Below are 13,487 nucleotides of genomic sequence, written 5' to 3'. Positions count from 1 at the left end.
TCACCGCTCCTTCACTAGCTCGCTACTTGAACTCAGAGCTTACAGATCATATACAGCACCTTCCCCGTCATACCCTTCTGGATGTCATCTACTACAACGCTTCCGCCCGGAACACTACCGCCCGCCACTTCTCTCGCAACGTTTAATTCAGGACTCTCCAGAAACTTATACGTAGTGCACTGCGACATTCTGAACCTATCAATGTATGTCTTGTCTACTAGGCAAACGAAACTTACATGGTAAAGAGGCATTTTGCTGGCCACTGAACAGTCACCTTACGTACGGTTGCACCCCTGTATATGTTAGGAGTTTCTCAAAGCAGCTGGGAGTCGCTGTTCGCGGGTAGTTGTGACTTACAGAGTTGTGGTGAGTAGCCGGCATTCATGAGGAAGCAATGCAATATTTTCGCACTTATCGTCCGTTGAGCAGATCTGAGCGTGGAGCATTGAAGGCGAAGGGTTTGCTGGGGAGGTGGGGGATGAGGATGGTGTGGGCACAACAGGCACTGCTGAGCTGGAAGGTGCAGCCGGGACAGTATGCGTGGTCGCCACTGGGACTCCCGGTGTCGCAATGTTACTTGATGGTGTGAATGTTGAGGCCATCACGAATGATGGAAGAGCGGTGGGCGCAAAACTTGTTGGCAACGTTGTTGGCGCATGAGGAGGAAGGCCATTCCTGTCCGATGGGATACCCGGTGGCTGACCCACCGGTTTCGAGGAAGGAGCAGCCGGCGGTACGACTGGTGTAGTCGCGCTGGGAGGTAGCAATATGGTCATCCATGCAGATTCCGGAGGTAGACTTCTGGCCGGGATAAAGGGGTGTGCGCTTGTGCTGAGCGCCAGCGATACTGTAAAGAGAGTGTACATGAAGTGCATACTTGCGAATTGCTGTGGTGATATCACGTAGTGGTGGTAGCCAGGTTATATAGACCATGTTTGCATGAGCACTGGAATGATGGCGACGTGTACACAAGCTGTTTCCACCAAAACAAGATTAGGGGCAGACAGTTATATTTGAGAGTAGCGACCGAACAGGGCCGATGCCAGCGTTTAATACCAAAGCTCATTCCAGCCGCGTCGTACCTGCGTTGTAGAACCAGCACATTCAACAAACAATGCCTAACCCCGTTTTATAAATACTGAAAGCAGATTCCTGACTGGAGGTTGAGGAGACCACATACACCCTTTCCGCATGAAGAGCTCGGACATCATCACCACTCACAATCCACCGTACTGGGCTCGCAATCCCATGTGTGTACCATACCCCAATCCTCATCATCTTCATCCAGAGTATCCTTCATATACGAGTTCCATGGAGTGTTGTTCTTGATAGCACTCCCACTCCAGTGTTCATCGTCCGCGTCCCATGAGTCCAGACTCTCATCGTCGCTCTGAGATAGAGTGTCGTCATCCGTGTGCTGTTCTTCCAAGCCCGCTAGGATCTCGAGGATCTCGTTCTCCTCCTGACCGTTGGTCACAGCCCAGTTGTCCACATCCCACTCTTTGAGTCCCTCGGTCTCGAAGTTGGTCATCTCCCACATCTGCTTGTAAGGCATGCCGCTAGGGTCCGTGGGCGCGTGGATGAACCACTCTGGCATTTCTTCCTCGCTATCTTCGTCGAGTTCGTATACCGTGGCGTCGTCATCGCTGTCTCCGTCGTGAGCCCACAGGTGGTATCCTTCTGGTTCGTACTCCTCGTATTCCTCGTACTCCTCCTCTTCATCTGTGATGCTCTCGCTCATTTCACTAGCCACCTCAGTCATCTCGCCCGGGATGAAGTTCCACTCGCGCTCTTCAGCCTCTCGGTCTAAGGCCTCGATCTCCTCCATGTAGGCTGCGGCGCGATCAACCATGATCTCGAGATCTCTGGCAAGGCCATAATTCTCCTCCCTGCATTCTGCAAGCTCGCCCTCTAGTTCGTCGACGCGAGATTGCATGGCACGAATAGTGCCGGCGTTGTTCTTGGCCCAAGATTCGTTCGCGATGCGTAGCTGCCTGTTCTCTTCTTCGAGAGCTTTCTTCACGCGCCAGGATTCGTCACACCTCGATATCCATCCTAGATGCAAGCTTCGAATTTGGGATTTCAAGGCATTGCAGTCCCTGGTCAGCTTCTCGATCTGTGTAGATACACGTTTGGCGCTTTCTTCGTTTGACATGATCGTCGCGTGTTGTTCGTCAATCTTATCTTTCGCCTCCTGGCTAAACTTGTTTGCACGCTCCCACTCCTTCTTGGTGTTGCGCAGAGAATGTGTCATGGCCTGGAGATGTGTAGATACACGTTTGGCGCTTTCTTCGTTGAATATGATCGTCGCGTGTTGTTCGTCAATCTTATCTTGCGCCTCCTGGCTAAACTTGTTTGCACGCTCCAACTCCTTCATGGTGTTGTGCAGAGAAAGTGTCATGGACTGGAGCTCTTTGGCTTTGAACTGAATCTGGCTCTGTAGTTCATAGCACTCATCTTCCTTGGAGGCATTCTTGCATTTAGACTCCTCGAGCGCCTGGGTGAGGTACATCATCATGCCTTCTGCACGGTCGCGTTCGCGGCGCACTTGGGACAGCTCCCTACTGAGTCCATCACGGAATTCGAGGTGGGCGACGACTTCCTTTTCGCTCTGTTTGAGCGCAATTTCGGTGTTGGCGAGAATAGATTTGGTATCGACGAGGCAGAGGTCAGTACTAGTAGGCTTGGTTTGGGAGGCGTGGAGCTCGTCTTTGACTTCAGACAGCTCGGCTTGAGTGGCCTTGAGTACTTCCTCTTGAATTTTTGCTCGACAGATCGCTTCGTTGAGTTTCTCGTCGTAGTGGACCAGGCCGATAAGAGCAGCGAGGAGAACTATTCCGGCTGCCATGGACCAGGCCAAAGAGACCATTGTGATCGCCAGATGGAAGTGTAAGATACACTCTCTGTTATGCTGTAAGTGGTTGTGGTAATTTGTGTTCGTCGTGAAAATCAGGTATCTTGAGGAGAAAGGTTGTGAAGTAAATCAGCAGTGGTGCAGCGTACTACATAGTTTTATACTTGAGTGGGAATTTCCTTACCCAGATGCGCGTAATTTGGTATCCATGGTTCAGATGATCATAAGGCTGCTGCGGACATATATCGTGGGTGCGCAGTCACCTCAGTCCGTGGGACGTATGGGCACTCCCATCATAATCCTGTGACGGTTATAGGCAAACCATGGCATCAATAGTGGAGACCCAGAAGGAAAGTGGATTTTAGAAATAGCCAATTTGTCCACGTGTAGTGAACACCAAAACGGCCGTTGGAATATCGTAGAATAAGATACTCGTAGGCTTAAGCATATGCATTGACTGGTACCATGTACCAGCGCAGGATGACACTGGACGCTGGGTCGCAGAATCAATGAGTGCTCACTCTTGATGATCTCGTTTAGCGTATGACCAATACTGGAGCCATGGTAATCGCTTTTGAAATTTTGATATGTACAAGAAGATGCTGGTTGACCCAGTGAATCTTTATCGGTGTAGGTCCTATCAATGTAAATCGTTTGGAAATGCGACTGGAGTGGTAGGGCCGTATGCCGCAACTTTAGTACCAGGATTTCGTCCTGCGACTACTGAGCCAGTCGAGTGCGTGACAATGCAACAACAAAATCGCCGACGCGAGCTGACTCCAAATCGCTCAGGTTAAATTCATGGAAACAAGCAAGCCTACTCGTTCAACTCAACATAGTTGGCGGGGAAGAGACCCGATTGGCCATTGTAGCTACCGAGCCACCAGTCTTCGTCGGGGAATTGCTACAAGAGTATTAGCATCGGTTTTAGCAGTGGTGCAGGTAGCCTTACAAGTTCAGTTACTGTGGCTCCTTCAGGGAAGCTCAGTTCGTTGTCCTCAGCTGCTTCGTAATCGTACAGAGCGGTGGCTGTAGGACCAGCAGACTGTGACGGTGCCGCAGCAGGTTCGGGCTCTTGCGGCGCCGAGGGGTGTGCGGGCAGTGCTGGTGCAGCGGTGGCATCGTCGCCCTCGACCAGCTCAACATAGTTGGCCGGGAAGAGACCACGCTCGCCCTGGGAGTTTGTGCCCATCCACCAGTCGTCGTCTACCATGTCGATGTCTGTGACATACTCGCCTTCACGGAGCTCGACTTCGTTGTCCTCCGCCTTCTCGTAATCATATTGGATGACTGCGCGCTTGCCGGAGCCACCGGCATCGTCATCGTCATGAGAAGCGACCGCTGCGCCGACGGCAGCACCGCCTACTGCGGCAGCACCAAAAGTGGCAGCAGCAACGGCAGCGCCAGCTCCACGAGCAGGGTCCTTGGCCTCGACTTGTGGCTCTGGAGACATGTCACGATTTTGCCTGGCTGCTTGATCAAGTGATCGCGCGGGCATAGGCGGTGCGTGTTCCTCGGCAGGAGACATCTCCTCTGGTTCGCGCCCACGAGCAACGGGCATGGCAATACGAACAGGAGAGCCGGAAGGCTCGGGAGACGGGCTGCGAGGTGGTTGAGGTGGTGGAGATGGCATACGCTGGTGTTGAGTGGCAGGCACATCCTCTTCGTCTGATTCCGGCTCTTTGGGTCGGGTAGGCAGGCCTGGCATCGGAACGCCCCTCGGGCCAGCATTGGGCTTGCTCGAGGTATCGAGAGGCGGTGGGCTGGAAGCTTGCGGCTCTGGTACAGGGCGTGAAGTTGGCGCTCCCATAGGGGCGGCACCTGTGAAGCGGTCCTTGAGCGAGCTTACGCCACCAGCTGCAGGAGAGGCTGGCTCTTCTTGTTGAGGTGCCCCACCCGTGCGTTGTTCGCTGAGGTTGCTAGTCGCAGACTGACCTGTTCGGGTAGTCTGCACTGGAGCCCATGATTTGCCGGAGTAGCCACTTTGCCAGCCACCACCTCCACTCTGTTGGCTTTGGAGGGGAGTTGGGCGGCTTCCAGCATCGGCAGTAGAAGAAGGAACGGCTTCTCCACGGGCCGCCTTCTTCTCCGCCCAGATCTGAGCAGGAGTCTTTCCTCCTTGGTCAGCAAACGTCTTGCTCGCGGCGCCGACGATTGGTGCCGGAGGAGCGGGCTTTGCACCAAATCCTCCTGGAGTAGGAGCTTTGGTGCCGGTGAATGTGCTCGCACCAGCGAACTTGTTGGCAACCTTGGGCTTCGGCAAGCTGGTAAGGCGCTCGGGCTGCGCGCTGAAAGCTGCTGATCTCTCTGCGAGAGACTTCGGCTTCTCTTCCTCTTCTTCGTTGTTTGACGCTCCCGTTGGGGCTGGGGACGTGCCAGAGGAGGGTGGACCGGCTTGGGCCTTTGCGCGGATAGCCGCAATATCGACCTTTCCGACGGGCTCGTACGCGCCTTTGACAACAGTAGGCCGGTCGTCTTTGGCATCGCGCGCTTGGGCTCGGATGGCTGCAATGTCGACTTTGCCAACTGGCTGGTATGCGCCCCTGACGACTTCAGGGCGGTCGTTCTGCGAGCCCGAGGGCTGGGAACCGGTGGATTCGTCTTTTCTCGCGGTGAGCTCGGCCATGTTGACCTTGGTGGGAGTGTAAGCAGTTCCGACCTTCTCCAGCTGGGATCTGGAGACCTGTGGGGCATCAGCACCCCAGCCATCCGCATCTTCATCGCCCTTTGGCGCAGGTGCACGCGAGCGGCCGAGAGGGTTGAAGCCAGCGCCTCCGCCGCCTATCGAGGTAGGTGTGAAGACGGGCTTCTTCGCGGCAACGGGAGGAGGGCCGCGCGGGGCAGGGACATCGGCACCGCCGCCGTACTTGGCGCCTGATGCGTCTGCAACTTTCTGGACAATCTTCTCTGGGCTGAGGTCGTCCTCGGAACGGGCGGTAACTTGGACGTGGTATCCCTATGGAAGTTAGCTTGTGCGTAGAGGGGCCGTGGGAGTACGCACATGTAGCAGCTTGGAGACAACCGTAAGATGGCTGCCAAAGTAGCCCTTAGTCCGCTCTGGAACACCTGCGCCGCACTGCGTGTGAATTAGCATTGTGTCTCTGGGAGCTGCAGCGGAGAGCTTACCCATGCTATCAGGACGTTCTTGGGCAGCGATGTGTTGGGGTCCTTGACTTTGACGAATGCAAACTGGATGCGGCCGTCTGAGAACTCGTCTATCAGGTCGAGCAGCTCGCCCTCTGCAGGATATTAGCACATATTCTCGGTGGTGTCGCTCTTGCACGCTGTGCTGCGCTTCGTGATGTGCCGACACCCGAGCTTGGGCAGCCACCTTGCCATAGCCCAAGCTCTCGAGTGCAAAATGCTGGCCATTGGAAGTGTGCCGCGCTGTTCCACGTACCTCCGGTGCTCTGCACTTTCAGCACGCTCTCTTTCCCGCCGTCCTGCTGGAATGCGCTGACAAGCGGGGCAGCGACTGTGAAGACGGCCCATTGGCCGTATGTGGGCGAGCTGGCCTGGGGACCAGAGGGCGCCGGGGCATTGACAACATTCTGGTAGCTGCGGGTGATGTTGGGGCCGTTGCTGGAGGTGTTGAGCGTGGCCATGGTGGGCGGAGTAGAGGGGAAGCTGTCGTGGGAGACGAAGCTTGGGGGAGTGGTGGAGAGGAGGAGGTGGAGGAAAAGCAGCACTCGGAATTGACAGCTAGCACGATGCGTGGTGGGACAGGCAGCGTACGCGTATCCCGTATGTGTGTCTGTGTAATTGGGCGTGAATTAACCTAGTCGGGTCGGGCAGGTCAGCACAGGCGGGCCACAAGTTCGGTGTGCAGAGCTGGCAGCTATGTCATGCTTGGCCCGCGCCCTCGAGCGGCTGGCGCTGGCGCTGGTGGCAGGCAAGCGGTGCCGACGGCGCGCCCAACGACCTTCAAGGAGACCCTCGTCCGCTTCACCGTGAATAATTGGACATAGCTCCTCGCACTGCCTGCCCTCGCTGCATGCCAAAGCAGCTTTCTGCATCCTTCAAACCGCCGCCTAGACCCCAGGCTCCATCCTTCTAGCCCTCTAGCCCTCTTCACCTCCACTCTGCCACGACAAACACTAGCATCGCCAACACACGCAGCGCACCGCCTTTTCCGCGCTCCATCTCATCGCGCGCTGCTCCATCGCATCGTCATCCATCGCATGTCGCTGTCTCTGTGTCTCTAGCCTGCGCATGCCGACAATGAGTCTGTTGTGAACGCTGCCCCAGCACGGCTGCGCCGCCATGGAGGACCGCGAATCAAGCCCAGCGTCGTCGGTCGACTTCTACGGCTCTGACGCGAATCCTCCCCAGGCGACGGCTGCGCAAAGCGACGCGCCTGTCGCAAAGCGCAAGGCAGAGGATGCGCCCCATGAGCGTGAAAAGAAGCGCAAGCTCAGCAGCGCGAAGCCGCTCGTGAAGCTACCACCCGAGTTGTGGCAGCATGTTTTCTCTTTTTGTTCGCTTGCAGATCTCGGTCGATTGATCCAGGTCAATCGATCTTTCCTATCCTATCTCACAGACGTGCGCAGTCTGTCGACTTCAAAGTCGCATCCTGGCCGTCTGCATCTCCTAAAGTCCGAGTCGTTGTGGGCCTCTGCCCGCAACGCAATGTGTACCAAGCCCCCGAAGCCGCTCCCAGGCTTCAGCGAGCTGCGCATGTGGCAGCTGGCTTGGTCCAGGAGATGTCAGTTCTGCAATAAGCTTGATTCTCTGACTCCAGGCGAGCGCGTATGGCAAAAGGGCCCCGGCAAAGAAGGCGTCCGCGTCATTTGGCCCTTCGCCATCAGAGCCTGCGGGCCGTGCCTGCTCAAACAATGCCAGACGGTGAGTTGCACCTTCCGCTTCCTGGATCGCGACTGACATGTATAGGACGCGAGCCTTCTCTTCTCGGCTGCCTCCGCCCTGCGGCCCGCCCTCCCGTTCGCCCTCCTTACCAGCGACCAGCACTACATTCCGGCATACACCCTGCAATCTGCGAATACGCCGGCCGACGTCGACATTGCCAAGTTCTACTACAAGAAGCATGTCGACGAGATCACGCAGGAGATGAACGAGGCCATCAGCCGTGGCCCTGCAGCAGCTGAGGAGTGGTCCAAAGGACTAGATGCTCGCGGAAAAGAACGCATGAAAGTCGCCGAGAACTGGGAACGCTGGGAGGTCAAGAACCTATGGCAGGAGGAGCACGAGCGTGTGAAGCGCGCTCCGTCTGCAGCTCCCTCGCATGCCGCCACGTCACACAAGGACCCGTCTAAATCACCCCCTCGTCGAACTCCCTCTCCCATAATTCATGCTCCGGTTCCAGCGAGTAAGTATACCTCTGCTGTCTCATTTGCTGCCACACATGGCGATGCCTTTCGATATGTCAACAACACCTCTCCAGTCCCCTCCCTAACAGGTGTAGCACCATCGTCGCAGCATGCGCAAGCGCGACCGCCTACTGTTCCACCACAGGCTTTCACCCCTTCTGGCCAGAGAAACCTACACGATGCAAACGAGGCCAAGGCGACCCGGAAGACCGACATAGAACGCCGGTGTCAGCAAATGGACCCTCCTATCGCTCCCAACGTCTTGCGCCACATGGACTCGTTCAAAGCGGCTATCCAGATTTCACAGCCAATGAACGACTATGCATGGAGTGTGCTCCAACCCCGCTTGATCGCTCAGCTCCCTGCTGCCCAACAAGCAGAAGCCGACCACGTGGCTCGGGCTGCTTCGTTTCCCACAAAAGCTGCCGACCGCCGCCACACGGACGCCAATTCTAAGGAGGCCAGGGAAGTCATGGACCGAGAGTGGGAAGAGTCGCAACGACCCATCCGCGACAGACTCGAAGCCATCGCCGACGACTTCATTAATCAGAGCTGGGACCATGGCAGCGCCGTCACTTACGACAACAGCCCAAAGTTTGCGGCCGACCTCCTTGCTCACGTGCGCCGCACATACTATGCCGAGGAACCCGAACAGGACTCTGATCATCCCGGGCAACATACGCAGCCTTCTACTGACAATATAACTACTAGGCCCAGGCTCGTCCTGGATAACATGAAATGGGTGTACGACAACAAGATCAAGCCTTTGACAGAACCATTCCGGAAGGACATCTTCCTGTGCCATGGTGGCGGATGCGAGTACAACAACAAGTACTATGGTTTCGAGGGCGTCACGCAGCACTACGGAGCCAAACATACTGCTGCCTTCAGTTCAGGAAACGTGGTCGTTGCATGGAGAGAAGCCGAGTGGCCGGAGGAGACTCCCTTCCACCCAGATCCTCTCTCTGTGAAGCAACCTCAACATGGTCATCATCCCTCTTCTAGTACGAATGGGTTTGGTGGCTATTTTGGCGGATACTCACGCGCAGGGACATCAACACCTCACATGCCAACTCACCATCCACAGGCGAGCCCTGGTCCTTACAACTATGGAGGCCAGTACAATGGACCATTCGCTCCACCACAGGTTCCTTCTGGCTTCGAGTACCCCCAGCCATATGCGACACCCGTGGATATGTATGCACATCAAGCAATGGGTCCACCAGGTTATGGTGCTCATGCGGCCCAGAACCCTTACCTGACTTCTCCAGCGATGATCAACAATGCCATAGCTCCACCACCACCCAACATGCCACCACCTAGCCAAGGAATTCCTGAGATCGCTCCTAGCGGTACAGAAGATACTGGCCAAAGTACTAGCTCGTTTGACAAGCAAGTAAGTACCGTCATCGACATGACCCAGGACATCTGGAAACGCACCTCGGGTATCAAGGACATGCCGAATAGCCTCCGGATCTATGTGTTGCTCCATCGCGTCATCTCCAAGTTTCATGTAGAGTTCAATCATGAACCGAACCTGAACCACTTCATTGATGCTCTGTCTAATCATGAGATGCCAAAGGCTTTGAAGAATGCACCAGGTCTCTCATGCAAAGCTTGTCAGACGGGCGCTTCGCATAACTTGGGAGGTTCCTTTTACTCCAAGTCGGAGGAAAGAACAACCTATACTGTCCTCGGCCTATTATCGCACTTCAGGAGCCAGCATCTGCCTTTTCAGCAACCAATGCCTGGCCATGGAATGCCTATTGCCCCTCTGGACTGGAAGGAACACATGATCGAGCTTCCAAGCGAACGGTTCATTTCTGGTCTCATACACGCCCCAGGCATGGATGACGAGAAGCTGCTAATGATAGCGACCGTCTTTCCCAGCTTGTTCCCTATGCCACTGCCTAAGATCGGCGTGATTGATAGCCATGGATTAGCTTCCCCAGCCTCGTCAGGACCGAAGGATTCAGACAAAACGACTGGCCCAGCCGATGTTGCTGGTGAGGGAATAGCACGCCCCAACTCTGTTATGAAAGCAGCAGAAGCAAATTCGGCGCTACCACCTAAACCGCTGGAGGCTGGTTATGAGCCTGTTCGACCAAGCCTTGCCGGCGAATCGAATGAGGCGTCGGGCTCCATGAACAGGAAACGTTCATATCGAGAGAGCTCCCCCGCAGAGCGTAGGCAGCACCATTATGCTGAGCCGCGATACTATGTACGTGATCTACCAAACTCCGCAGAAACATTAGTGAAACTAACATCTTTGTCTGCCAGCTGCCGAGGGATCACCTTGATGACGGCTATCACCGCCCCCGGGAGTATGTGGAGTACGCCCCCAGCCCAAGGATCATCCATGCAGGTCCTACATATGAGGATTACACCGGCCGCCGAACAGCGTTCCGCGAGCAAGAGCGATTCTATGGACCACCCGAGGACGTGGTCTACGCACATCCGCGGGAAGGAAGCCACGGCAGTCGGGAATACAGTGCCTATCCCCGCCAGGCTCGATACTATGAAGAAGATGATCATCGGCCCGAATACCGGTTCATGAACGAGCGTCAGTCAAGGGATGCCAGTCCACCTCAAGGGCAATCTGCAGCAGATCGGTTCCTAGCAGAGAACGAACCCCCACAACCACAACCACAGTCCGAAGTAGACGCTGCTGCACCAGCGCAGGAAAACGGGGATGGGCCTCATTACACACCTCCGCCTCCAGAAGCTCCTGCACCAGCAGATGCAACAGCACCTGTTCGCCCACTTGCGCCCCCACATCCTCGAGCTCCTTCCACTGTTTCCAACAAGTCCCGATATGACGACTATCAACCTAACGGGTATCGGATGCCAATGTCTGGACCAAGCGGTCCGCCACGAAGGGCTGGACCTCAACGCCGAAGAGATCGGCCGAACGATAACCGGGGACCGTCTCGATATCAGCGATACATGAGTGTTGCGCGGGAAGATCCCTATGGACGTGGTTCCAGCATGAGCCGATCGCAAAGCCGGAGATATGAAGAACAAAAGCGTCGCATCGATCAACAAGAAACACCGCAGCCCAATGCTGAGCCTGACTACGAGCCTGCGTATTCTCGAGAGCACAGCCTCGATCAGTCTGTACAAGATGAAGGGTTCTATCCACCTGCCCGCCGTCATCCCCGCGGCTACGTCTCTGTGCAAGACCGTCTGCATCCACATGCACACGGGTACTCACCACCACGATATCGTTACGATGAACCACGCGGTCCACAACCAGTTTATGTTGACGAGTACGGGCATCCCATGCATGACTACGAGGTCATTCGTGTACGTGGTGACACCAGGTATCGGGCCCCGTATATGCCACATCAGCCTCACCGATATGAACATGACTCATATGGATACGTCCCAGTCCAATACGAGAGGCCTGCACCACAGAGATACAATAGTCGCCCTGACGACTATATGTACTACGAAGAAAGGGAGAGACCCTTGCCTAGACGAGCGGCGCCGGAGGCAGAGAGTGATGTATACGAGCCACCGCAACCAGAAATCAAGGTGGAAAGCGTGCCTGTGCCCATGCCGCCGGAGGCGTCTTGATTTCACATTTAGCGTGGCGTTCAATCGTGTAACGAATTTCGCACCTTGTTTATACCTTTACTTTTCTACATGTGGTTTTCTCCTGGCTGGGTCATGTGGACTTAATGGGTTAATCCTATCTATCACGATCAAATGGTTGGTACTATTCAGTCACAAATTCTTGTGCAATCTCTTGCTCGACTTTAATATGATGTTTTACTTCTACGAGACTGTGTGCTCTGGGTGACTGTCAAGTCAATTTCATGATGCGTGACGTCGATCAGACACAGGCTCAGATTGCGAAAAGCTGGATGACGAGCGAGTTTTGTTATGGCACGCGTGCCTTCTATAGGGTATCAAAATGAGGACACGATGCAGAATGATAAACAGGTCTATGCGGTCGACTGAATCACTGGCTCAACCGAGGACTTCTCATCCACGCCCTGAGCAGCAGCATCAATCTTGTTTTGAGCGAGGCGCTGCAACACTGTCAGTGTAGTCCCGTAGGTAGACGCATGATTACGTACCAACAGATTCCTCAAGAGCACCGCAATAGTGACTTTGCCGATGGCAGGAACGTAGATGGAGGCTTTCTCCTTGACCTCGGGCGTGAAGTTCCTCTCACTGGAAAAGTTGATGCATGCGGCTCCGTCCCTCATCAAATCGAGTGGCACCTTGTACTTGTCTCCAGGTACACCGCTGATGACTACATCGCTAAGTGGGAGACAGTCGTTGAGGGTCCAGCCAGGCTTCTCCACTACCTCGTGTCTTCGCTTTCGTAGACCAACGCCTCGTGTGAATTCCTGCACATCGCTGATATCCACGCTGTAGACATGGGCACCGTCGTTGGCAAGTAGTGCTGCAAGCGGTCTGCCTACCACTTCGCTTCTGTTGATGACGGTAATGGTGCGTCCGTGCAGTCTGTTACCGTATGGCAGGATGGTATTGTAGATTCTCAGGTACTCCAGGATCTTGATCACGGCCAGGGGTGTGCAAGGCAAGATGCTCTTCTTGGTGTTGGCAGGGTCAAGGAAGCGGATGTTTTGGTACATGTTGAAAATGTAACGATGCGACAGCCCTTCCACGTCCTTGTCGATGGAGACAATCTGCTGGAGATATTGGTCCTGGCGGTTACCGAAGATGGGGTAGTAGACAATGATGCCGTCCACGGCAGCGTCGTTGTTCGCTTCGATGAGGCGGTCCTCAAGGAGCTCGCGGTCGACTTCGCGCAGGTCAAATGCGAAGCCACTACAATGAGGTTAGTAGGCGGCTTTCACCCAACTTCCAGCCAAAGCCTCAGCCATGGAAGAAGTGAGTATTGACTAGTGGACGCGCTCACTTTTCAACACAAGTTTTGCCAGTCCATTCTGCGTATACCCTGGCGGCAGGATCTGCGCTGGAGAGGAAGCCAACGAGTAGCGGCTTGCGCGGAATCTTGCTCAGACCATCGCGTACTTCGTCCAAAAGACCCTTGGCGATGTTGTTCGCAAGGATGACTTTGCAGTTAGGTTTATCGTCGGCCATGGCGGGGTAACTTTGCTGTTCTGGGGATGATGAGCAGCGGAATAGTCGACGATTGGAATAGTAGATCCAAGATATGAGTCGGTCCAGAGAAGACGATTTATTTCACAGCACGGGGCCACAGGGACCAGTCAAGCCTCTTCCATCGGGTCAATTAAACACACTTTTCTCACTGCCGACACTTTCCAATAACTTTTTTCGCGCGACCCGCCCCACCATTCCGATAC

General features: G+C 55.1%; 5 protein-coding genes across 5 annotated transcripts; 2 read left to right on the top strand and 3 right to left on the bottom strand.

Moving 5' to 3' along the window:
* Positions 1-1,210: 1,210 nt before the first annotated feature.
* J4E83_006172 (uncharacterized protein) lies at positions 1,211-2,869 on the bottom strand (the record flags this gene model as incomplete). Its single annotated transcript, XM_049333087.1, has 1 exon — positions 1,211-2,869. One exon carries the CDS (start codon positions 2,867-2,869, stop codon positions 1,211-1,213), a length of 1,659 nt encoding a protein of 552 aa, XP_049187777.1.
* An 802-nt stretch (positions 2,870-3,671) lies between these two features.
* J4E83_006171 (uncharacterized protein) lies at positions 3,672-6,459 on the bottom strand (the record flags this gene model as incomplete). The annotated part of the gene is made up of 5 exons (XM_049333086.1): positions 3,672-3,758; positions 3,807-5,810; positions 5,856-5,930; positions 5,981-6,093; positions 6,255-6,459. 5 exons carry the CDS (start codon positions 6,457-6,459, stop codon positions 3,672-3,674), a joined length of 2,484 nt encoding a protein of 827 aa, XP_049187776.1.
* A 658-nt stretch (positions 6,460-7,117) lies between these two features.
* J4E83_006170 (uncharacterized protein) lies at positions 7,118-11,131 on the top strand (the record flags this gene model as incomplete). Its single annotated transcript, XM_049333085.1, has 4 exons — positions 7,118-7,699; positions 7,745-10,402; positions 10,462-10,839; positions 10,904-11,131. 4 exons carry the CDS (start codon positions 7,118-7,120, stop codon positions 11,129-11,131), a joined length of 3,846 nt encoding a protein of 1,281 aa, XP_049187775.1.
* Positions 11,132-11,242: 111 nt separating this feature from the next.
* J4E83_006169 (uncharacterized protein) lies at positions 11,243-11,760 on the top strand (the record flags this gene model as incomplete). The annotated part of the gene is made up of 2 exons (XM_049333084.1): positions 11,243-11,450; positions 11,573-11,760. The coding sequence occupies 2 exons, from the start codon at positions 11,243-11,245 to the stop codon at positions 11,758-11,760; spliced, it is 396 nt and encodes a 131-aa protein (XP_049187774.1).
* Positions 11,761-12,131: 371 nt separating this feature from the next.
* Positions 12,132-13,263, bottom strand: J4E83_006168 (uncharacterized protein; the record flags this gene model as incomplete). The annotated part of the gene is made up of 3 exons (XM_049333083.1): positions 12,132-12,218; positions 12,267-12,987; positions 13,079-13,263. 3 exons carry the CDS (start codon positions 13,261-13,263, stop codon positions 12,132-12,134), a joined length of 993 nt encoding a protein of 330 aa, XP_049187773.1.
* Positions 13,264-13,487: the final 224 nt, after the last annotated feature.

The sequence above is a fragment of the Alternaria metachromatica genome (assembly GCF_023757995.1).
Source record: "Alternaria metachromatica strain BMP 0045 chromosome Unknown scaffold_13, whole genome shotgun sequence".
NCBI classification, from domain to species: Eukaryota; Fungi; Ascomycota; class Dothideomycetes; order Pleosporales; family Pleosporaceae; genus Alternaria; species Alternaria metachromatica.
The sequence above is the reverse complement of the archived record's forward strand: the minus strand, read 5'-3'. Positions and strand labels throughout refer to the sequence as shown.